Source organism: Felis catus, chromosome F1 (assembly GCF_018350175.1).
Source record: "Felis catus isolate Fca126 chromosome F1, F.catus_Fca126_mat1.0, whole genome shotgun sequence".
Lineage (NCBI taxonomy): Eukaryota > Metazoa > Chordata > Mammalia > Carnivora > Felidae > Felis > Felis catus.
Genome location: NC_058384.1, coordinates 35,099,729 through 35,124,277, shown reverse-complemented (window position 1 = coordinate 35,124,277; position 24,549 = coordinate 35,099,729). Strand labels below are relative to the sequence as shown.

At 40.8% G+C, this 24,549-nt stretch overlaps 1 protein-coding gene across 8 annotated transcripts in view; it reads left to right on the top strand.

Annotated features, from left to right (window-relative positions):
* CR2 (complement C3d receptor 2) overlaps positions 1–24,549 on the top strand; it is a 34,227-nt gene that overhangs the window by 8,322 nt on the left and 1,356 nt on the right. For 3 of the 8 annotated variants that reach the window (XM_045048881.1, XM_019821898.2, XM_006942818.3), the window contains 24 exons: positions 1,030–1,129; positions 1,547–1,632; positions 2,205–2,603; positions 3,604–3,780; positions 3,862–3,964; positions 4,617–4,702; positions 5,880–6,269; positions 7,604–7,792; positions 7,877–7,976; positions 8,229–8,311; positions 8,817–9,227; positions 9,806–9,982; positions 10,062–10,152; positions 10,449–10,525; positions 11,577–11,984; positions 12,578–12,754; positions 12,829–12,916; positions 13,270–13,352; positions 14,324–14,716; positions 15,943–16,128; positions 17,179–17,367; positions 18,105–18,128; positions 19,218–19,293; positions 23,564–23,672. In XM_045048881.1, the coding sequence (XP_044904816.1) occupies positions 1,030–1,129; positions 1,547–1,632; positions 2,205–2,603; positions 3,604–3,780; positions 3,862–3,964; positions 4,617–4,702; positions 5,880–6,269; positions 7,604–7,792; positions 7,877–7,976; positions 8,229–8,311; positions 8,817–9,227; positions 9,806–9,982; positions 10,062–10,152; positions 10,449–10,525; positions 11,577–11,984; positions 12,578–12,754; positions 12,829–12,916; positions 13,270–13,352; positions 14,324–14,716; positions 15,943–16,128; positions 17,179–17,367; positions 18,105–18,128; positions 19,218–19,293; positions 23,564–23,657 (4,187 nt within the window). In that variant the 3' untranslated portion in view covers positions 23,658–23,672. Of the gene's footprint in view, positions 1–1,029; positions 1,130–1,546; positions 1,633–2,204; positions 2,604–3,603; positions 3,781–3,861; positions 3,965–4,616; positions 4,703–5,879; positions 6,270–7,603; positions 7,793–7,876; positions 7,977–8,228; positions 8,312–8,816; positions 9,228–9,805; positions 9,983–10,061; positions 10,153–10,448; positions 10,526–11,576; positions 11,985–12,577; positions 12,755–12,828; positions 12,917–13,269; positions 13,353–14,323; positions 14,717–15,942; positions 16,129–17,178; positions 17,368–17,921; positions 18,071–18,104; positions 18,129–19,217; positions 19,294–23,563; positions 23,673–24,549 lie in introns of those variants that run through there. The other 5 variants (XM_019821899.2, XM_019821901.2, XM_045048882.1 and 2 more) reach the window with 5 other exon arrangements.

Sequence of the window (24,549 nt, the reverse complement as noted above, 5' to 3'; positions counted from 1 at the left end):
TGTCACCTCATTCTTGTCCCATTCAATCCAAGAAATATTTTTTAGTAACCATTAGGTGTGAAGCATTAGGCTGGATGATGGGGCTGGGAATACACATAAAAATTAGCTAGTCTTTGCCTTTGAGGAGCTCCTATACTAGCTGTAAAGACTGACTTTTAAATAAATGCTGTACTATTATGTAATTTATTTATAGGTATAAAGCTCTGCAGGGAAGTAAATAATACTGTCTTGGAGAATTAGGCAAAAGTAGGCATTATAGGCAGAGGAAATAGCATATTCGAAAGCATAGAGCTATAAAAGAACAGGACATCTTTGGAAAATAGAAAAATTCAATGTGGCTGGAGTATAAGGTACATAGTGGGGAATAATAGTTAATTAAGTGTATTGAAGCTTAATTTTGATGGGCCATGCATTTTCCCCCAATAAACAGTGGTAAGTCATTGTAAGTTTTTCAGTGTGGGGAGGGGCATAGCCATATTTGTGCTTCCGAAAGATAGTGTGTGCTGTGCTATAGAAGATGTATTAAACCAATGGAGACCAAAGATAGAAAGGTAAATTTTGGTACTCAATGATCCAATGAGAGATTACAGCAATGACTACATAGTTGGTTTGGAGAGAGATTTCTGGAACCCAGTCGCTAAAATTTGGTAACCAATTGAGTGAAGAGCAGTAGGTGGAGGATGAGTTACAGAAAGGAAATGATGTCTATGAGGTTTTTTAAGCCACAGACTTGGTAGATGATGCCATCAACTGACAGGATATAAAAAAGGGGAAATACAGATTATAAATTATGGTTGACCACAAATAATGTTTGCATCCATGCTCAGAAATAGAGAGTGCATGCTTCAAACAGATAGTGTTCTGAAGTTGACTGACCCTTTGGAGGATACAAGTTTTGTAGATATCAAAACTGTCTTTGAATTAATTTAAGTAGGCTAGTTGGCAAGTCCAGTCAGGTTGGTATCTAATATGAAACACAGAACATCCCCCAAATCCCAGTCCCAAATTTTGTTTTGTTTTCCATTATAGGTAAATCATGTGGGAGTCCTGGAGAACTCCTCCATGGCTCTGTCCTCATACCCACGGGTGTCCTGTTTGGGTCAACAATTACATATTCTTGTGATAAAGGGTGAGTTGGCAGGAGACATCTCCAGAATACATGGGTATTAGAACAGTGGTTTCAACCATAAACCATCAGTTTTCCAAAAGAGATCCAAGCAATTGCCATTTACCCTTAAACATAGATAAGCAAAAAGAGAACTACCACCCTGATCTGCTCCAGAGACAACACTTCAAGAATACCCACTAGAAGAGAAAGAAATTTGGGCTACTCTTCTTCTAATTTTACATCTCCAGCATTACTGACCAGGAGCCAAATGTCATTTGGCTTCGGATTGTTGAATTTTTTGTATGAGTCCTTAGTTTATCACCATTACTTGTCTTACATGATGATCTATTCTTTGCCATTATTTCAGTAGAGGAAGAACTAAGCTTTCCTAAAATGTACATCTAGCTGGGAGATGATCACTCATCTGTTTGTCTTTAGATATCGACTCATTGGTGATTCATCTGCTACATGTATTATCTCAGACAATATTGTAACCTGGGATAAGGACATGCCTTTTTGTGAATGTGAGTAAAATGATCCCATTGTCATACCCTTTGCAATTCCTCTTGTCCCCTTCTAGAGGGAAATTGGGCATCTACACATCAAAACAAGTACCCAGGAGAGTTACACTTGGTTTGGGTAGCTCTGGGCACAGAGCTGTGGTTTATCTTCTTCCGTGTCTCCCAGTCTCACCACACTTTCCTTTGATTACTGTTCTTAGAGGATAAGTTATTTCATAGTGAATAAGTGCTTGAATCTAAAATACACTATGAGATTACACACTGCCATCTTTATTCTATGCAGAATGTCAGCCATCCTAGGTGTTCCCAGAATAGTTTATCTGTACTTTGCAGTAGAAGGGGCAACTGGTGACCAGATCACAGCTTTTTTTTAAGTTTTCTTCAGGCCAGTTCCATGAATCTTCCTACCTTGCTACTTCCTATTTAGAACTATCTTTGAGATGAGGATGTAGAGTTTCAACAATCTGGGTTAATTGTTGGCTGAATTGAAGTGTGGTTTGCAAGAGTGAAGACAAGATTCCAAGAAGGTATAACATTTAAATGCCTTCTCTTTTTTCCCACCTACCCCCCAAAAGCTATTCCTTGTGCACCACCCCCAGCCATCTCCAATGGGGATTTTTACAGCAGCAGTAGAGAGAACTTTTACTATGGAATGGTGGTGACTTATAAGTGCCACGTTGGACAGAATGGAAAAAAGTTGTTTGACCTCGTGGGTGAGAAGTCCATATATTGTACCAGCAAAGACAATCGAGTTGGCATCTGGAGTGGCCCTCCCCCTCAGTGTATTACTTTAGTCAAGTGCCCAATTCCAGAAGTCGAAAACGGAATTATAGAATCTGGATTTGGACGTTCATTTTATTTAAATGATACTGTGATGTTTAGGTGTAAGCCTGGCTTTACCATGAAAGGCAGCAACATAGTATGGTGCCAAGCAAACAGCAAATGGAATCCTCCACTGCCAAAGTGCTTTAAGGGTGAGTTGGGCTGAAACTCTGGGGATCTAGAAACAAAATGAAACTTTTAGAGAAATAGATACATGGTACCTGTGGAAAAAAGAAAGGGAAAGATTGTGTATGTAGTTCGGTATCTTGGTTAAAGAATTTGAAGGTATACTTTCAAAGCAATATCTAAATGTTGAAGAAGTAGGAAATTTACTATATTCTTGGACAGTACTAGATGTCCATTAGTGTAGAGCAAATTAGAAGACACTTTGAAAAGCGAAGAAAAGCAGAGCCAATGATCAGAGATTCTTTTTCCAGGACATAGGCGATTAGATTTTATTTAAATGAGGATAAAATAAACTCTGAATCCTATTGGCCATGCCAATAGAGGAAACTGACTGATGTCAATTTAATCAAATCAAATCAGAATCTGATTTTAATCAAATCATAATTTGATTAAAAATACCGTAGACATTATACATGCTCCTGTTGAGAATGTGGCCTTTATGGAATAAGGCTAGAATTAAGATTGAGTCACTTCCCCATTCTGCCTTTCTCCCCTACTCTTATTAAGAAATGTCTGACTTACTAAAAACATGACAATATTGGGAGCCCCTCCCACAAGGCTCAGGAACTTCATCAACCTGGTTTGGGGACGGCAGGAAGAAAGAGGTAGATTTTGGTAATAAAAATGTATTATAATAGTTAGGTTCCCTTGGCTACAATATTAGTGAGAGAATATCTGAGACCTTTTTAGTGAAATAAAATGGAAAGTGATGAGTGGGTGTAATGTTTTCCAGCATAGATCAAGATAGGGAAAGCAGATAGTTTCATGGTTCATCATATCTAAAGACGTAATGCATGTTAGTTCCACGCCACCTCCACCCCACCCAAAGGAGTCTCTGCCTTCTGCTTAGGAGAGTTGACATGGCCACCTTCATCCCACCCCTACACACCTCAAGTTGGCTTAGGTTGTAGAGGAGAAAGTTCTTATTTCAGGAATAAAAGACCTCTGGTCCTGTTCTTTTCTCAGGGTGTCTACCACCTCCACCTATCAACCATGGTAGTTATAACATCTTGGATAAGGAATTCTTTCCAATTGGACAGGAAGTGTCCTACAGCTGTGACCCTGGCTACACCCTCATTGGAACTAACCCTATTCAGTGTACATCCTTGGGAACCTGGAGCCATACAGCCCCTGAATGTGAAGGTGCCTAAATCTCTATTCCATCTTCAGGAAACTCAATTGTTTCCTACTCTTGATGTGCCAGCCTTGTCTCTTTTTTCCTAGCAAAATCATGTGATGCCATTCCAAACCAACTTCTCAATGGCCGTGTGGTGGTCCCCCCTAATCTCAAGCTTGGGGCAGAGGTTTCGTTTGCTTGTGATAAGGGGTGAGTGTGAGGTGAGAGGGCCTGAATTGAGACGTATAATATATAGCTAAGCATTGCAAAGAATAATCTGTAAAGATGGTTAAAAATTTTTTGCTCTTTCTGATTTTTTTCTCTTATTTTCTTTACCTTATATGACTCATAATTCCATTGTTAAGCAAATCCTGTTGATTTTCTCCAACTGTATATATTGTGCATAGCCAGAGAGAGCTAGAAATTGTCCTTTAACCATTTGAAAAAGCAAAATTTAGGGTCAGAAATTAAGGCTCCTATTATGGAGAATAATGGGGGTTCACTAAGAGGGGTTCTTTGGAATGATCTTAGGGAACAAGGTCTTTGACGTTTTCTTCACGAAGAACTGAGGTTTTTTCCTTCTAAATGGTAAAGAGAATCTTGACATTTGGATGCCAAAGAGGAAATGGAGAATACAAAAACAGAATATGATTGTTAGGAATTTTTTTTCCCTCTGTGTTTTTACCTGGTCTGAAGTCATCACATAGCTGAGCTGATTCACAAACTTGGACTTTTTCCTTAAGTCAGAAATGATTTAAAAAATAGAGGCCATTAATACCACATACTTGAGGGAAGTGATTAATTCCATGCAGCCGAGAACTGATTTGTTCTGGTGATGATTTGCTACCCCTTATTGTTTAAGGTACCGATTAAATGGCCAATCTTCTAGTCAGTGTGTCTCAGAAGGAACGAGAGTACTCTGGAATAATAAGTTTCCTGTCTGTGAACGTGAGTAGAAAACAAAAATCATCAAGTATGGATCTTACCCCTTGATTTTTGGTGTATTCCCATTTATCAATCATAACATCTTCATATGTGTGCTTTGAATGTATGTATGCCAGTCTTCTCTGTGTTCTAGGAGGCAGACCAAAGCCAAATTTATTTGACTACCTATTGTATTAGGTATTCTATATGTATAAAGACAAATGCTTTGAAAGTTCCCCCTGTTGAAACTGAGTAGCACTGATGTGTTGAAATGGGTTGGCTGTGTCTTCTTTTGCCAGTTCCTCTACTGATGAGCAACTCTTGGGAGCTAAATGGAAATCATCCATAAGTTGTGGGAATTGGCCATTTTCCCTTCATTCTGAGTCTCATTCAGGAAAGGTGTGCATATATCAACACAGCTGTAAACCATTAATATCCTTCTTGTGCATTAGGACAAGTAAATAAAGGATGTGAGGTCATTATTCAAAACCTCTGATCACTTTCTGTGGCTTTTTTAAAGGCGTCCAGCATCAAAGGATGACAAATGATCTGTGGTGAGGCCGCAGTATCTTCACTAGCAAAACAGAATGTGTTCTCACCACTTGTGGCCCCAGTTGTGTGTTTGAAACAGACATTGAATTATTAATATGTTCCAGGTATTGTGCCTGCCATTTTTAGGTACTCTTAGCTCACTGGATGCTTCTTGTAACCTTATGAAGTAGCTTGAATTCTACTATAGACTAAGAAATTGAGGGTTAGAGAGGTTAAGACTTGCCTAAGGTCACACAGCTATTGATGACAGTGGGGGTTTGAAACCAGGTCTGTTGAGCCCAAATTTCATTAGTGCATGGTGCCTCCCCACATGTGATTAACATGTGACTAAGATTATTTTCGTGTGCTGTTTGCCTTTTATTTCACTACTAAGATTGATGAGATCCACAACTATTCAATAAATTCTGTTTCATTGTTACTGTTTTGTCGGGATGGTATTGATCAGTTTGATTTGTTTGCTGCAGATTGGGAGAAAGGTAAGAACTTAGGAGGTTGGGGATAAGCACAGACTATGAGTAAGAAACAGATTACACAAATATCTGTTTCTGAAAAAAAAATGACATGACCTGTATTTGGACGTTTTATCTAAATTTAGATCTTTTCGTTGTCAGGATCAGTATGACCATATCTTTCCTTGTCTACTTTTCAGGAATTTCTTGTGACCCTCCTCCTCCTATCAAAAATGGTTGGAGTAGTTATTCTTCTGGTCCCATACCTCTTAACACTGTGATACGGTACACTTGTTCTGGTAACTTCCGCCTCATTGGAGAAAGAGTCATTTTTTGTATAAGTAAAGACCAAGTGAAGGCCATCTGGGATAAAGGTGCTCCTGTATGTGAATATTATAATAAAAATTCTTTTTGCTCCGAGCCCATAGTACCAGGGGGATACAGAGATAAAACGTCTAGACCACCATACAGACATGGTGATTCCGTGACATTTACCTGTAATACCAACTTCACCATGAAAGGCAACAAATCTGTTTGGTGCCGGGCAAATAGAACCTGGGGGCCAACACCACTACCCATCTGTGAGAGCGGTAAGTAAAAACCCAACACAATGCTAAGTGAGGAGGCTGGAGCCTTGCATTTCTGTGCAGATCAAGTTTTTATTCTGAAGGAAGAACAGTATGGATATGTGAATGGTGAGGGCGGAAGGAAGGGAAGAGGGTGAAAATTAGGGTTTCTGGCTTGTCCTTAGTTCTGGAGGGATATAAGTGTTCATTCAACAACCATCCACAGAGCAAAGAATAAGGGGGAGATGTAACTGTGAACGTACCTAATAACTGAATGGAATAGGTCTCACAAGAATGGGGGCCAATGTTGGTTGGGATGTGGGAATTAGATGGTTTTAAACTACGTATCTGGGTTACTGTTAAATTGAGAAGAAATGTGGGATCTGATAGCAAGATGTACGCAATGGATTTAAAACGCATCTTTGAATAGCTGTTGGGATGGTCTGGCAGAAATGATTCCCCTTTATCTATGGTCTTTGTGAATTTTTTCTGGAGTGATCCACTATTATCCAAGTCACCTACTAAGTCATCGCATTTCAAATCAAATCCCTTTGAAAACAGGGACCACTGTAAGTTCTAAATTTTCTTTTCATTTGGTTTGGTTTATGTCACTGCCAAAACCCAAAGCTGAATTTCAGTTCTACAATTAAACGGACTGGCAATACTTGGCAAAAACTATACCATCAAAATTAGCTATTTTCTTAGTAAAGAACAGTATTGACCAACTCTAAATCAGTTGAGTTGAACACACTGTTGACTCATTAGAAAAATATGGGTCTATCTATGCGTAGGTAAGTATGTAATCTTGGAGGCAGGGAAGATCTTAAGATAGTCACAAAATGGGGTGACCATGGAAAACAATGAGGCCTTTAGAAAGATTTAGATAGATCTATACATATAGACAGATTATGAGGCAAAGAAAAGGCGTAGAGTAGTACGTATTAAGTACATACACATACCTGTGTGTAGATATGTATCATATTTAGGATCCCCAAAAGCTATGTTACTAATGTCTTTGAGGATCCCCCCGTAAATGATAACATGCTACTCTTGGAACAGAGAACAGGCTAAGGGTAGGAGGATAGTATGGGTGTAAAGGAACTTCTTTGGGTAACTGAAATTTTTCACAAGGCAAATGTAACACATAAAGTGTAACTAAGAATGAAAACTACAGTACCATTTGTGATATAAAATGCATACACTTAAACCACACCTGCCTGATCTTGAAAAGACTGAGTTGAAAATTAGCGATTACCGTCGACCCCATGTCTTGTGTCTGGATCTCTGTTCTAAGTCAAAGTCTAGGTTGTGAAGGATGTATCACCTGACAGCCTTTTTCCTAATGTGTGCATGTAAAGATTTCCCGCAGGAGTGTACATCGCTTCCTAAGATCCCCAATGGACATCACACAGGGGAGAGTGTTGGCTCCTTTGCCCCAGGATTGTCTGTGACTTACAGCTGTGAACCTGGTTACTTGCTTGTTGGAGAAAAGACCATTAGGTGTCTGTCTTCAGGAAAGTGGAGCGCTGCTTTTCCCGGGTGTAAAGGTACCTAAATTTGCAACCAGTTTTAAGAATTTGGGCTATGCTGTGATTTGCCATGCTTCGCTAACCTTTGGTTTGTTTCCTTAGAGGCACAGTGTGAACCTCCAGGACCGTTTCTCAATGGAGAGATAGAGGGCCCTCCAAGTCTTCGGGTTGGTGTAACTGTGAACTTTTACTGTAATGAAGGGTGAGTGTCGGCAGGGCCTGGGAGATTTAATTCATTTGGCTTATGCGTGCACGGTAGGACCCGGGACACCTGCACAAGGCTCCTCCATGAGGATGCAGGGACAGCCTGGTGTGAGTGAGGCTGTGAGAGAGAATGCTTATAAAAGGAGTTGGTACGTGTCAACTGAGTGCATTTGTCTTGGGTTTTAAGTGGGGGCGGTTGCCCTGTAACGCCAACTGCTTAATAGTCCTGAACGTCGCCTTCCGTCTCCAGGTATTGGTTACAAGGCCAACCTTCTAGTCGGTGTGTAATTGCTGGACAGCGTGCTTCTTGGACCAGGATGCCAGTGTGCAAAGGTATGTTAGGAAACTGGTTTGCAGCTAGTTCTCTGGTCCTTGACCAGAACACCTCATTCTCAGCTTAACTAAAAGTTTTTGGTTCAGTCATTACTATACAGAATCTCATAGAGCAAAGATCTCACGTAGACCTCTTGAAGGGATAGGTTCTTCACTGAAGCATCCTTCAGCCACTTCTTTATTCCCTGCGTCCTCAAGTAAAACAGGGTTCCTAGGCTTTTCTTTCTCTGGAAACTGTGGACACTTGCCAGCCAGGCCAGGCATATAAAGGAGATTGTATATTCAGTAGAAGAAATCAAAGGATCATGCTAATAGATATAGTCAAGAATAAAGTTCCGAATCATACTTTTAAAATTATACTGCTGTAGGTGTCCTGATTGATACATTACAGATTCAAGTATCACTGTCCCTGAACCTTGGGTGGGACCACGGTTTCAAGCAACATCTGAGGCATTCTTTGTTTGCTGTACAGCTGCAATCTTGTCATTATTTCTGATTTCTCTAGAAATTCTTTGTGGGCCACCTCCTTCTATTCTCAATGGAAGGCATACAGGCAACCCTTCAGGGAACATCCCATATGGAAGCATGGTCACTTATGCTTGTGACCCAGACCCAGAGAAAGGAGTGAGCTTCATCCTTACTGGGAAGAAAACCATCCATTGTACCGCCAATAGTCAGAAGACTGGAGGAGTCTGGAGTGGCCCTGCCCCACGCTGTGAACTTTCTAGCTCTGCCATTCAGTGTCCACCTCCCCAGATCCCAAGAGGCCACATATCATCTGGATGGAAAGAGCAATATTCCTATAATGACACCGTGGTATTTGCTTGCACATTTGGCTTCACCATGAAGGGCAGCAAGGTGACCCGATGTAATGGCCAAGGTGCATGGGAGCCATCGGTACCGGTCTGTGAAAAGGGTGGGTGTTCCAATACTCAGAAAAGTGCTACTAATTCATCTTTTTGAAGAGTTAGAAGATGGGGTTATAGATTTAAGCAGGGCCTTTTCCAGCTTCTAGTCCCCCCGATTCTACTAAATATAGTGAATATAAATTATATAGGTTTTCTTAACATCATCACCCCACCATTGTTTCATTTTGTGGAAGCATCCTTGGGAGAAAAAACACTGAGGATCACTAAGTTGCCCACTTCTCTAGGGGAAAAAAAAATGCTTGTTTGTCTCAGTATTGATTTTTTTTTTTAAGAGAAGTCAACAAATCCTCTACCCCATGGATATATCCCATGAAACACATATGAGATCGTTCCTTGAGAAACAAAGAGACAGGAGGGGAGTTGGAGCACCAAATGGAAACTGAACTAAATGCAGAAAAGAAAAAAGATGGAGAACCACTGATTTAAAATTACCCCAAACTGGACTGCACAGATTACTTCTATCCCATATAACTGCCACCAGAGCGGATTGTAGATAGTCATGATAATTTCTTTGGCTGTTTCTTTCAGTTGTTTATATAAGAAAATTTTTCTTCTTTTCCTTTAGAGTGCCAAGCCCCTCCTAAAATCCTCAATGGGCAAAAGGAAGATGGACACATGGTCCGCTTTGACCCAGGAACATCCATAAAGTACCGCTGTGACCCTGGCTATGTGCTAGTGGGAGAAAAATCCATACGTTGTACCTCTGAGGGGGTGTGGACACCCACCGCCCCCGAATGCAAAGGTGCCAGGCTTTGAATGCAGATGTTTTGTGGTTTTGAGATTGCCTTGAGTTGATTTCTCATCCCGCTCTCTTTTCTTAGTGGCAGAGTGTGAACCTATAGAAAAACAAGTCTTTAAGAGACCCCGGGATCAATTTATTAGACCAGATGTTAACTCTTCTTGTGATGAAGGGTGAGTGAGGGCTCTCAGCCTGAACCAAGTCTGTCTTATCAGTGCACACTACAAGCTCTGTTGCAAGCATTTATCTCAAAGACCCTTCCCTGTCACACGTTTGCAGAAGGGTTGATTGTGCCGTTGTTCCGTGCCTGGAAGCTCTGTCCATGCAATGCGTGGATGGTGTTGATGCTGGCTACAATTTTGTTCCTATTGTTTCTTATCCTAAAAGTGGGGAGTCCGCTTTGAGCCAATAGCTCTTGCTTAGCTTGGTGGGCACCGGATGGCAAAATGACATGACTCTTTGTCTCCAGGTACCGGTTAGGTGGGAGTGTTTATCAGTTGTGTCAAGGTGCGATTCCTTGGTTTATGGAGCATCGTCTTTGTGAAGGTGAGTAGCAAAAATTACGGAGGACCTCAAACAGGGTAAGATGATGCGTTTCCCGGGAGATTTCCGCTTGAGGCGCTGTTACGGGAATAAGAATATTAGATTCTATTTGATTCACTTTGTCACCGCTTCTAGTTGTGCAGTCTTGCTGTCTTTCTGCTGTCCCCTCTTTCTACTTCAGAGCATGACGATCAATGTAAACCTATTTAGTTTCTGATTCTCTTTTGTGATTGAGGAGTATAAGAGTAATAAGGACAGTGAGTATATGAGCCACCATCCTTGATAGAGGGAACACTGGAGTTTAGTGGGGAGAAAGGGGAATCGTGTGGGATCTGAACCCAGATTCTGCTGCTATTGCTTGATTGGACCTTGGGCAATTTATGTAACTTCTCGGAAATCCTAGACTCTTACCTGTGAAGTTAACCTAAGACTGCAGACTTCCACATTATTAGAATTAAGTGGTACTATTCCTATTTAGTAGCTAAGAAAATTGCCTGTCAAAATAGGTGCTCAATCGACAGTCTTTCTTGCGTAACCTATCATATCACATCAGCACAAAGATGACTCAAAAAAGCTTAATCCTACTCCCCTGTGCCTTTTATTCACCTATTAGTGATTTAGAAAAAAAAAAAAAAAAACAATGAATTAAACAAATTTTTTTTAATGTTTATTTTTTGAGAGAGAGACCGAGTGTAAGCTGGGGAGGGACAGAGAGAGAGGGAGACGCAGAATCCGAAGCAGGCTCCAGACTCCGGGCTGTCCGCACAGAGCCCGACACGGGGGGCTTATTTTCTACTGGACTTTACTGCCTCACAACATGATATTGATGTACATGCTCACTTTAAACAAAGATTTCCGTTACAAAGATCTTTGCTATGATATCTGTTTAAATCACATTTTACATACATAATGAGCCTTGATGTAGCTTCTACCATCAAAACTCATCCATATCCTCCAGGAAACCTGATAACAAGAGGTCTGTAACCAGCTTCCCTTCTCTTCTTTTGTGTCTAATACTGGAACAGAATTCTACAGTAAATTCTTCTCTCTCCAGAAATCACCTGCCCGCCCCCTCCTGTGATCTACAATGGGAAACACACCAGGAGTTCCTCCGAAAATGTTCCATATGGCACCACGGTCACCTACACATGCAACCCTGGGCCAGAGAGCGGAGTGGAATTCATCCTAATTGGAGAGAGCACCATCCGTTGTATAAGCAATGACCAAGAGAGGGGCATCTGGAGTGGCCCTGCCCCTGTCTGTAAACTCTCCCTCCCTGCTGTTCAGTGTCCACCTGCCCACGTGGCAAACGGATACAAGATATCTGGCAAGGAAGCCCCATTTTTCTACAATGACAGTGTGACATTCAAGTGTAATAAGGGATTTACTTTGAAGGGCAGCAGTCAGATTCGCTGCAAAGCCAATAACACCTGGGATCCTGAAATACCAGTCTGTGAAAAAGGTAACGACCCAATGAGGTATTTATTTATTTATTCTTATTATCTCCAACCCAAAACTAGAGTCACGGAAAAAGGCAAGCATGCACACGTTACTATCCCGTCTCTCCCATTCTGTGACGGAATGTTCTATGTGGTTTTATATATTCTTCATGTGAATGTCCCCATGGATCTGTGATGTATTCAGGGTAGGTAATGAGAGGACCTTTTTATGGTTTCCAAGTTTTTAGTTAAATTCCAATTAGTTAATATACAGTGTAATATTAGTTTCAGATGTAGAATTTGGTGATACAACATCAGCTGCTCATCACAAGTGTCCTCCTTAATCCCTGTCACCTATTTAACCCACCCCCCAACCACCTTCCCTCTGGCAACCATCAGTTTGTTCTCTGTAGCTAAGCATCTGTTTCCCGACCTTTTTAAAGGTGCCTAGTTCCTGCAAAAGAGCAGAAAACATTCAGTAATGAATTAGCACTTCATGGTCTTTGGTTTAAGTTTCAGATTGTCTGCTGTCGAACGATGTATACTTAATGTTCTCACGTATAAATTCCTTTTTTGTTGTTGTTGTTGGTATTTATGTGGGGAGTTTTCTCTTCAGGCTGCCCGCCACCTTTTGGGCTCCAGCATGGTCGGCATACAGGTGGAAATAGGGTCCTTTTTGTCTCTGGGATGACTGTAGACTACACCTGTGACCCTGGCTACTTGCTGGTGGGAAACAAATCCATTCACTGTATGCCTTCGGGAAATTGGAGTCCTTCTGCCCCTCGGTGTGAAGGTACTTTCAGTTCCAGAGTTGTCTTTCTCCGTGATATCAGGCATGTATAAGTAACTCAAACTTTGCTCGTCCAGAAGCACCGTGTCAACCTGTGAGAGAAGATCTTCGAGAGCCTCCTGTTCACTCACACGTGGTACTGGTTAATACGTCCTGTCAAGAGGGGTGAGTAGAAGAGGGTCCACTCTTGGGAAGGGTCTCCACTAGCTTTATGCATTAATCCTATCCTCAACCTGTCTTGGTGACTCCATTTAGAAGTCCCTCATTGTCGCACTCACAGGGAACGTGAGGTTCTAAAGGTCTAACATCTAGGGCTTTTCAGTCCTTTCTTGACATGGAAATAACTGTGCTGTGAAAAACTCTGTTTAAAGTAGCTTTTGTGCTTGGAGGGCCGAGAGTTTTAGCTCCTGTCCCCCCGAAGTTCTTACTTAGAAATGCCCCTGCATCTGTGATTTGAGGAAGAGAGGCGGCAGAGATGTGCTATCAGGAAGAGGAAATGCATTACAGTCTCTCTCTAGGTACCAACTGACTGGACATGCTTATCAGAAGTGTCAAGATGCTGAGAATAGGGTTTGGTTCCAAAAGATTCCACTTTGTAAAGGTAAGTCAGAAAAAAAAGTTGTTGGAGGGGCAGTAGGGGTAGAGAGGGCAGGCCACTGAGGAGCTAGCCTATAACTACCTCAGTGGTCTGTGTGTTCAGTCTCCGTGTACATAAGATAAGGCAAATCTTTCCGTGTTTATGGGCACTGACACTGGGAAATGAAGTTGTCAAGTAGGAACTGAGCATTTGCCGTATATCTGCTCAAGATTTAAGAAAATATATATATGGCCTAGGTTTCTAGTTCATGGTAGCATAGCCGCCTTTATTCCTTTCTGAAGACTTCACTGTGTTTCCTGAATTTTTTTTTGAATGAGTATGATGTATTAGTCACATAGAGAATTTAATAAAGCTGTTTTTTAAAATTTTTTAATATTTATTTTTGAGAGAGAGAGAGAGAGAGAGAGCGAGCATGAGAGGCAGAAGGGCAGAGAGAGAAGGAGACACAGAATCCGAAGCAGGCTCCAGGCTCCGAGCTGTCAGCACAGAGCCTGACGCGGGGCTCGAACTCACAGAGTGCAAGATCATGACCTGAGCCGAAGTCAGAGGCTCAACTGACTGAGCCACCCGGGTGCCCCAATAAAGCTGTTTTTAAATATTTAAATTTTTTTAAACATTTATTCATTTTTGAGAGTGAGAGAGAGAGAGAGAGACAGAGCATGAGTGGGGGAGGGGCAGACAGAATGGGAGACACAGAATCCAAAGCAGGCCCCAGTCCCTGAGCTGTCAGCGCAGAGCCTGACGTGGGGCTCAAACTCACAGACCAGGAGATCATGACCTGAGCCGAAGTCGGACGCCTAACCGACTGAGCCACCCAGGCACCCCTAATAAAGCTGTTTTCAAGAAAGTATAACCCAGGTCCTAAAATCTAAGTTATTTTATCGCTCTGTGTAATACCTACAGTTGCCTAGTTTCATCCGTGCCTGAATGAAGACTGTCCAACTGAAGTAGAATTTCCTAACTCTCTTCTACAGCTGTTCACTGCCCGCCTCCACCAGTGATTGACCACGGGAGGCCCAGGGGTGTGATGGCAGAACACTTCCTATATGGAAATGAAGTCTCTTATGAATGTGACCAGGGATTCTCCCTTCTGGGAGAGAAAAATATACGATGCATCAGTGATTCTAAAGGACATGGATCTTGGAGTGGACCTACCCCCCAGTGCTTCAAATCTCCTCCCGTGACCCACTGCCCTAACCCAGAAGTCAAACACGGATATAAGCTAAACAAAACTCGTTCTTCATATGCCCACAATGACACAGTATATGTCGCCTGCAATCCCGGCTTCATCATGAATGGCAGTAACTTGATTAGGTGTCATACCAGCAACCAGTGGGTGCCAGGTGTACCAACTTGTATCAAAATGGGTAAGATATTTTAAGGAATTAAGTATGGGATGGTGCAGAGAATAAAGGAAAGGGCTTTGAATCTCCACTGGCCATTTGAACTGCAGAAAAGCATGTAAAAGTAAAGACAGTCACATTGTTTTACAAGATACCTGCCTTGTCTTGTCTTTTCATCTGATTCTTTTTTCCCCTTTTCTTTTTTTTTTTTTAAATTTTTTTAACGGTTATTTATTTTTGAGACAGAGAGAGACAGAGCATGAACAGGGGAGGGGCAGAGAGAGAGGGAGCCACGGAATCGGAAGCAGGCTCCAGGCTCTGAGCCATCAGCCCAGAGCCCGACGCGGGGCCCGAACTCACGGGCCGCGAGATCGTGACCTGAGCTGAAGTCGGACGCTTAACCGACTGAGCCACCCAGGCGCCCCTTTTTCCCCTTTTCTAAGTGCATTGAGCAAAAGTACACGAGAGGATAATGGTTACCTCCCAAACTGATGGAGTCTCTAAAATCTATTCTTTTTACTAATTTATAATTTAAAAAAATACACATATCTCTGGGAGGGGAAATGTCTGGCGATAATACTGCTTGATGATTTGATATAAAAAACTGTGAAAGCAGCCAGAAAGAGAACTTTGTGTTTCTCAAGAGGAATGCTGGCCTTCAAACCCATTGAATTGTCTTTCTTTTTTTAGTTATTGTGTGGCAGTTTTGCTCCTGTCAGAAACTACCTACCACCGAGCCTGCCAATTGGTGCCCTAAGAACCGAACCCAGCTCACCAGAACTGTTTTCTTTGGCTGAAATACGGTGCTTTGCTTTCCTGCAAGGCTCCAGTAGCTTGAATTGGGTAGCAATGGCCGCCATTTTTAGGACAGATGCTCTTGGATTCATGATATATAGCGGCTTCCCTTCCTGGTTCCAGTAGGCATTTGAGTGTGAGACCATTAAACTACAGCCTCTCTGCTATTTAAAGGGAAAAGAAAAGAACACTGTTAGCTGATAGATTACAACTGTGGGCTACAACCATTGATTTTTCATTATTTCACTTCTGACATCTTTAGGTCACGTATGAGAGATGTAGAAAATGCACATTTCCGTCCATTGCTGCTTGGCTTGGGTGGGATGCGTATTTCTGGGTACCAATTCATTGGCTTGTTTCCTACCTTCTTTCAGTATCACTGTCACTCACGGAGAGCGTTGGCGATATGTTCCTCTGTGCTAAATTAACGATCCTTTTTTTTCTTGGTGTCCAAGCTTTCTTAGGATGTCAGCCTCCACTCGATATACCCAATGGGAATCACACTGGTGGAGATATGGCTCGATTTTCTCCTGGAATGTCAATCCTGTACAGCTGTGACCAAGGCTACCTGCTGGTGGGAGAGGCATTCCTCCTTTGCACACATGAGGGAACCTGGAGCCAACCTGCCCCTTACTGTAAAGGTGCGGTGTCTATTATTTTCTTATTTGTCAATTAAATTTCTCCCACGTAGATAGATTCAGTTTGGTGCTTTCAACTTAAAATAGACAAATGCGTTAATTGGATCATTTAATACAATGCATTTGATTGGACTGATTTAATTGGATTAATCCACTAAGTAACCACAAAATAAGAAAAAATGACTTAAGGAATAGCTTGTCTGATGAGTGATCGCTTATGTAGTCCTTTAAGTACAGAAAACTGAAGTACTTACACAACTTATATAACTAAATACAGGTTGAATTTATACTACGGTTGTAGTTATGGAAGTGTGCATTCGACAAAATGCTGATACAACGCACAATGACCTTGTCAGTATATTTCCTATCAGTGGTGGTGGCATTATGGGTCTATTTTTTTAATAAAAGTTTCAGGATTTCACTTTCATTAGCATAAACAACACATGTGAAATACACAGTGAGTTAATATCCAATACTTGTCAAGCACTTTTTACTAAATACCAGAAACCATGCACACCATTTTGCATGCATTATTTCATTAATCCTCTTGAGAACAATATGAAGTTGGTGCCACTATTATTTCTGTATGACAGGTGAGGTCTTGGTAGAATGAGAGATTTGTAACCTACCTGAAGTCGCACAGCTGGGAAGTCTAGGAGTCATGATTCAAATCCCAAATCTCCCACTATCACTCCCTACACTGCAAGTTGAAAGAAGAAATAAGGGAGCATGTTCCTGTAAGGAGAATTCTAGGTAACAGTGAAGCAGATGAGACAGTCATTCAGAATTCTTAATATTACCCACTCAGCCCTCACCATTTCTCTGGGAAGCCATCAAAATGATCCAACGCTATCCGTTTAGAAACTAAAGCACAAAGGAGGAAAATAATCTGGCTTCAATTGCCTAGAGGTGATCGAGATGGATTGTTGACACGAAAAGACTGCCTAAGATATCCTTTTGTGTTATCACAGTGAGGCTTTACTTAGAATGATCTACTTCCTTGAGAAAAGGCTAAACTATGACCCAGCTTCCATTAGCTTTCTTCCCTTTCAGAGGTGAACTGTAGCTCCCCAGAGTATATTAACGGAATCCAGAAGGGGCTGGAGCCTGGGAAAATGTATCAGTATGGAGCTATTGTCACTTTGGAGTGTGAGGAGGGGTATACCCTGGAAGGCAGTCCCCAGAGCCAGTGCCAGGATGATCACCGGTGGAACCCGCCCCTGGCTGTTTGCAAATCGCCAGGTAAGTACCAAGGGCTCTATTGCAGCTCGTGTACTTGCCTCACTGGAGAGAAGACAGCAAGGGCTATGCCTCAGCATTAAGTTCCAGGTTTTAACTTGACATGGGTCTGTGACCAGCACTACACTGATGGAAGAGTTTGAAGTTAGTAGTCGATTCTACAAAAAGCAAACCTCTCTGAGGATGGAGGAAATAAAGAAAGGAAATCAAGGGAGAGGAATACTAACTTATAAGGTGCAAGACTAACAACCTTACATTTTGAAAGGAGTCACTACTGAGCTTTCCCTTGCTGAATCTTGTTTTATAACCACTTACCGATTGGACAACGGTGAACATTGTTGCTATGCCAACTAAGGGCGTTCGTTCACCTGTTACAAACTATATGGTTCACCTCTGACAACTCTCTACGGCGAACAACCTGTTAGGATTAATGATAAATATCAACAGCTAATATGTGCATTGTAACCTGAGAAGTCTCTGATTATGAAATTGACTATGTTGGTTTTTTCGTTCAGGAACTACCCCGACTTAAAGTGAATTTTTTTTTTTTTTTAAAGTCCAGTGAGTTGTCACATAAAAAATGAAGCGTGATTATAATCCAGGGTCCCATCACATCTTTTTTAAGTGGATTTTGAGAGAGAGGAGCTGAATGTTAACTTTGGGGACATGACCATGGGACTTTGGGCTGCACTGAAGCATGCAACTAGACTAATATTTTCATGATTCTGTATTCTCTTTAGCCTCACTTGCTCCTCTTCTTTCTGGTAAGTTTTCTTAAATATTTGAATTAAATCTCTAATGATTTTTTTAAGTTTATTTATTTATTTTGAGAGAGCCAGAGCATGTGGGAGGGGCAGAGAGGAAGTGGGAGAGAGAGAATCCCAAGCAGACTCTGCACTGTCAGTACAGCGACCGATGTGGAGCTCAGACCCATGAACCATGAGATCATGACCTGAGCCGAAAGCAAGAGTCGGACGCTTACCCGACTGAGCCACCGAGGCTCCCCTCTAATGTTTTATAAAAAATATGTAAGTCGTGCCTGGGTGGCGTCCCACTTCGGCTCAGGTTATGATCTCGCGGTTCGTGAGTTCGAGCCCTGTGCTGGGCTCTGTGCTGACAGCTTGGAGGCTGGAGCCTGCTTCAGATTCTCCCTCTCTCTCTGCCCCTCCCCTGTTTGTGCTCGCTTTCTCTCTCTCTCTCAAAAATGAATAAACATTTTTTAAAAATATGTGTGTATTTTGAGGCCCTATATCCTGCCTGTTATTTTTTTTTTTCACTTTAAGTCCTAGGAAACGATCCTTTTTGCTGTTTTAAAGCTTTATTAATGTGTCCTCCATATTACACACTGACACTTTTGCATCGAGCTCAATAAATGGTTTAAACAGCCAGCTATTCCAAGTTTTTAACCTGAAAGTGTAGTTTATATTAACTTCTGGTCATTTGCATGATTCGGTACTATCAAATAGGTTGGCTTATTCTGCAGCGGCCAAATATATTTCACAGCTGAGTTATGCTGTTTGGCCAAGTCGTGGGACCCCGGTGTCCTGAACTCCTCATATCATCCCAGCAACGAGAATATTGCTAATAAAACTGAAAGGAGACACAAACGTGACTGGAGCCCTGTGGTCACATGCTCAGTGCTTTAGATTAAATGTGGGCTGGACTGAATCAAAAAAAACCCCACTTAATCCCAAGTATGATTATTTAGGAATTCGGTATTTATATGGCTGAGAAAGGATAGGTATAAAATCACATAACATTCCCCCCACACACTAGGAATAGCCCTGCAATGACTTCAGAACAATACAGGCCACACTTTTCTGGCATTTGATACTTGCTGTTTTGTTTTCTAGGTCTTTCTGCAGGCTCAGTACTTCTTATATTCTTGATTGGTGTCACCTTATGCACGATATTAAAACACAGAGAACGGTAAGTTCATTGCACGCTTGACCAAAAGGCACAAAAGGTTTTGGCTTCTTGCCTGAAACTAAATTCAGAAGCGCAAGTTATATGCCATGAATATTGTAGTGTGATCACTGGAGTAAGGGATCTTGTGTGGATCCCTTGTCCTCTCAAGGGCTCTTGAGAGGAAGCCCCCTCTGTAAGAACTTAAAAAAATTATCACTTACTTTATTTGAATGATGTTTATTCAGGTGATATATTATTTACAAAATCTAGAAAATTAAAATTTGAAAAATCTCAGTGGTAACAACTGCAGATATTTTGGTATATTCCTATCTGATCTTTCTCTTACTTTCTTTCTCTTTTTCTCTCTTTAACTGAAATTTAAGAATGATAGTCTCCCACCTAAATTTTTAAAATTTGGCCTTTATCTTTTGTATCGTATGTTTTCTTTTTAGTTACTTAACAGCATATTGTTCTATGTATTTCTGTATTGTAGAAATTTTAGGTTGCTTCCACATTTACTTTGATAATAAATAAAGATACAAGAAACCCCTCTGAATAAAACCTTTTTGAATAAAACCTTTCCCCCATCTACTTATTTCTGTAGCAGATGTCTAGAATTACTAAGAGTATGAACATCTAAGGTGCTTAATAAATACTGCCCAATGGCTTTCCAAAAAGTTTGCTCTAACTTGACCAAACATTGAATAATTAATGTATTTTGGATGTGTTGTGTTTCTGGACTTTTTTTTCCTGCTGTGTTGACTTATCTGTTCTTCTATCACAAATCACTTTGTGTTTAATTAGTATAGTTTTATACTGTTCTAATATACGGCGGGGCAAGAATTCCCTTGCTATAATTTTTACTATTTTCTTTTCTATTGTCTTCTGTTTATTCTTACCAGGTGACTTTTAGATCATTTGCCATTTCCAAAAAAAACATGTGTTGTGATTACACTTAAGTCTATAGATTAGTGGGTGAGAAATTGGCATCTTTTTCTGTAATGTGTTCCTCTTCGGAAGCATCGTAGGCCTTTCTATTCGTTCAAGTGATCTTTCCTTTCGCTTGGTTGTTGTTTTCATGACTACTTTTAAATATATTACTAGGTTTTCTGTGTTTTGTTATATTATGTTTTATTATCCAGAGATTAGATCTAGTTTTATTTTTAACTTATTAAAGTTTTAAAATATTTTAATCTATAATGTAATATTGACTGCCATAGTAGGTTATGTGCTGTTTGGTGGGTGCACAAAGCAAATGGTCAAGTCACAGAGAATGTGTAGCAGAAAAAAAAGATCCCATGGTGAACAAAATGTTTCAAAAGCGCCTCAAGAAACTGTAGACCAGGAGAGAAAGGCTTTCCTGGAAACAGTAAGCGAGCAGTTTGAGTGAAAACCCAGAGGCTTGTCATTCCATCATGTGTTATGAGAACTACGCAAGCCATCTGACACAACTGGGACATGGTGACTGAAGGAAAAGGCAGCATAGATTTAGGTGGAGAGATGGCATAAAAGACCCCTCTAACCCATAAATCTTGTATCAAAATATTCTGATAAGTGAAAAGGATACCTTTTTAGCAAATGAGACCATCAGATGTCAGCCTAGGGATGGTCTGTGTGCATAGGTTCTTGAATCTCCGTATGTGCCAGTGTTAGAGAAGATAATCAGGTGAAGCCTTACCACGTCTCAGGTAACCTCTAGTGTGTGTGTTGGGGGGGGTGACCACGTCATGTCACCCCAAACGTGTCACCCATAAACTCCAGCAACATTACTTTCACATGCTAAGTCACTTGGATCTATCAGGGCTGACGCACTGTTCACCGTTGTAAAATGCCTGATGGAGGCATTAGACGTGATGGGGTTACGCTGAACCTCTGTAAGGATGTCACCTATGAACCTGAGTGCTTTGTTCTGAGCTCGGCGGGGCCTGAGGACCGCAGGTCCTACAAGGATCTACAACTGTGATATACTTTAGCCTGTAGTGTTTACCAGAATACGGACCATATCGCCCTCATTTTGTCAATGACTTCAGGAAATAAAAAGGGTGTTCTGTGACCAAATAACATGCGTTATTTTTCTCATGAAGATTCACAATGACCATGAGAAATATTTAAAGCCCTACAACGAAGAAGCCTGTTTCATTTTATTTTCAAACCGGAGTTCCCCAAATTAATTGGACTGGAGAACTCTTTCTCAACTAATGCTTGAACATCCCATGGAACTAATGTTCCATTGAACAGTCACTGGGAAATCTAGAGAGGTGGGCAGTAGCTAGATCACCAAAAGCCTTGCATACCATGACAGAGGAGTTGGTGGGTATCCCGTCAGATCTTGAGCAAAGTAATAATATGTTCAGATATGCGTTTTCAAAAGAAGGGCAGGATTGGGCTTCCAACCAAAGCAGCCGTGGTGGGGATCGGGAGGATGGAATAGATAGAAGAGGCATCGTCATTATTTAGAAGAGAGGATTTCTGGGACTTAGTGACTTGCCAAATGCGGGCAGAAGGGAGAGAAAAAGAATGACTCATGTGGACTGGATCCAGTGGTTCACCAAAAGAGGAGAGGGGCAGTTTTGTGGAGAAAGAGGAGTTCACTTTGGGGGCACTCACGATGCAGGACGCAAGAGAGGGACCTGGACTCCGGCAGGTGACATTTAGATCACATTTGAAGCCTTGAGACCAAAAAGAACATAAAAGGTAAGAATAGGGATGAAAACGGACCTCAGAAGGACAGTAATGCTTAAAAGGGAGAAGAAGGGACAGTCAGAAGACGGAAGGAGTAGTCTCACAGAATCAAGGGAGAAAAGGGTCTCAAAAAAGAAAAATAGGGATGTCAGTCACATGGCTTTCCTCACAGGAAGTTTGAAGATAATTTTAGCCAAGAGTAATTAGAAATTTAAATAAATAGAAAATGTGGTCTCTATCACTTTCCTTCATACTACTAATTTTGTTATCAGAGAGTCACATGTGTAGGAAAATTGGCAAACTTTAGGAATGCCTATAAGCTCAAATAATTTATAATGTTCCAGGCAGATTATTTAGTTTATGAATGGGACTATATCATATACTATACTGAAGCACCTCCATTGATATAAACCAAACCTATATGTTAAACTCCATTCCTAAGCATCACTCGTTTTATTTCCAATTTGTAACTGACTTCAGTTTATTTTCTGATAGTTGATCTAGACATTCGAGCTGCCTTAAATACTTTCTGTAAACGAGATAAATAATCGGTCACTTAGAAATTTTGCCTAAGTAACAAAACTAAATATTTTCTAAAATGTTTATTTATTTATTTTGAGAGAAAGAGTTTGCTCAAGGGTGAGGGGTGGAGAAAGAGAAAATCCCAAGCAGGCCCCACGTTGTCAGCTGTCAGCGCAGAGCCCAAGGCGGGGCTCGATCAAACTGTGAGATCATGACCTGAGCCGAAATCAAGAGTCAGATGCTCAACTGACTGAGCCCCCCAGGCGCCGCGAAATTAAGTATTTTTTAAAGCCACCCAAACATTTGAGAGAGACCACTCTTCTTCTCTAGACATCTAAGATCTTTTAATGAAACCTAAATCTCACGTAGACCTAAAAATTACCATTGTATAATATTCTTGACGCCTCTATCGATAAGCTGACGTCTTAAATATGGTAGTAAGTGACATGCTCTGAGTAACTTTAGCAGAAATCATTCTTTGGTAATTCTGTAATACTTTATTTCAGAGTGCTACCTGATAATGTGATCACATTTTCATGTCTCTTGCTAATTTTGGCCAAGGGGTTTTAGGAGCACAGTGAAGTGTGTGGGCTTTCAAAGTGTAAAAGTAAAAATGTCCTCTTAAAAATTATCTCAAGCTTTTAGTGCTGTAAGACTACAGGAGGATTCGGAATTTAACATCAAATATGAAAACTTTCCTTTAAGTTAAACTGGAAGACTGTGTCCCACAAAGGTAAATTTATGGTCATATCCTAAAATTAAAGCTTCTTTTTTTAATTTATTTTTTCAAACTGAGGATCATAGTTCTAAGTTATTGAGAGTCCTGGATCCGAGGGAAGGCAACCTTGTACCAACTTTTGATTTGGACACTTAGCATCCTAGCAAGTTATTTATTTTTAGGGGCCTTTCCAAATAATAGGGGTTATAGTGATCATCTCATATGATACTTAGGACATCAAAATGAACTCATTCATGAAAAGTACTTATCACGTGATGGGAATTACAGAAAACAAACAACTATGACATGTTTATAGTAATCATGGCCAATGAGTAAAGAGTTTACTTTTTTCTTCCTTTTTCCATTTAGGAATTATTATACAAACAAAAGCCCTATAGAAGGAGATCTTCATTTAGAAACACAAGAAGTCTATTCTATTGATCCATACAACCCGGCAAGCTAATTGGAAGACAAACTGGTATCTAATGAAATTGAAATATTTTTATTCACCCATCCGTCAAAATGCCTTCAGTTTGTATTTGTCAATAAGTATAGTACTAAATGAGTATGGTTGTATTGCACAAGTCTTCAGCAATCATGCCCAGAAATTGTTAACTTACCTACTTCGTATTGCCAAATTAATGCCATGGGTTCTTTTCAGTTCATTCATCCATTCAACAAATACTGAATACATAGTGTAATAATTAAGGATAAAATGGAGAAGATGAAATGTATTTTGAAGAGAAAGAAAGCATACTCCTATAGAGTATGCTGGGTCATTGTAATGAGCTTGGTGTGTATTCTGAGATGGAAACCAATGGAGGGTTTTAAGCAGAGGGGAGAATGATCCCCTCATTCAAGTAGAAGCATCCAAGTAGAAGTATCAAGAAGGCAGTGGATGTACAAGTGTGTATTTCAGAGAATAAGTCCAGGCTCAAGACATAAATACGGGCCCTGTCAGCATATGGATGTATGTAATAATGAAATCAAATAAGATTAGCAAAGGGGTGAAAGGGGCTAGGGAAGAGAAAAGGTCCACGTGCCAGACCTTGAGTCCTTCCACATCCAGAGTCATGGAGTATGAGAGGGAACCTCGGTATTATTTTGAGATAATACTCACTTTTCATGCCTTGTCTCAGTCCCCGCTACAACAGTGAAAAGTATTATCTCCAAATAATACCCAGGTGAGCATACACTATCCAAGGTGAGAGAAGCAAAGCTGAACTATCGGCTAGGGTCTCAGGATCAGTAATGGGCAGAGGCTGAATTCAAGCCCAAATCTACATTCAAATTGTTTTCTCTTACATAATCTACAAAATATAAAAATAAACCCCTTTGCCCGCTTGGAACTTATT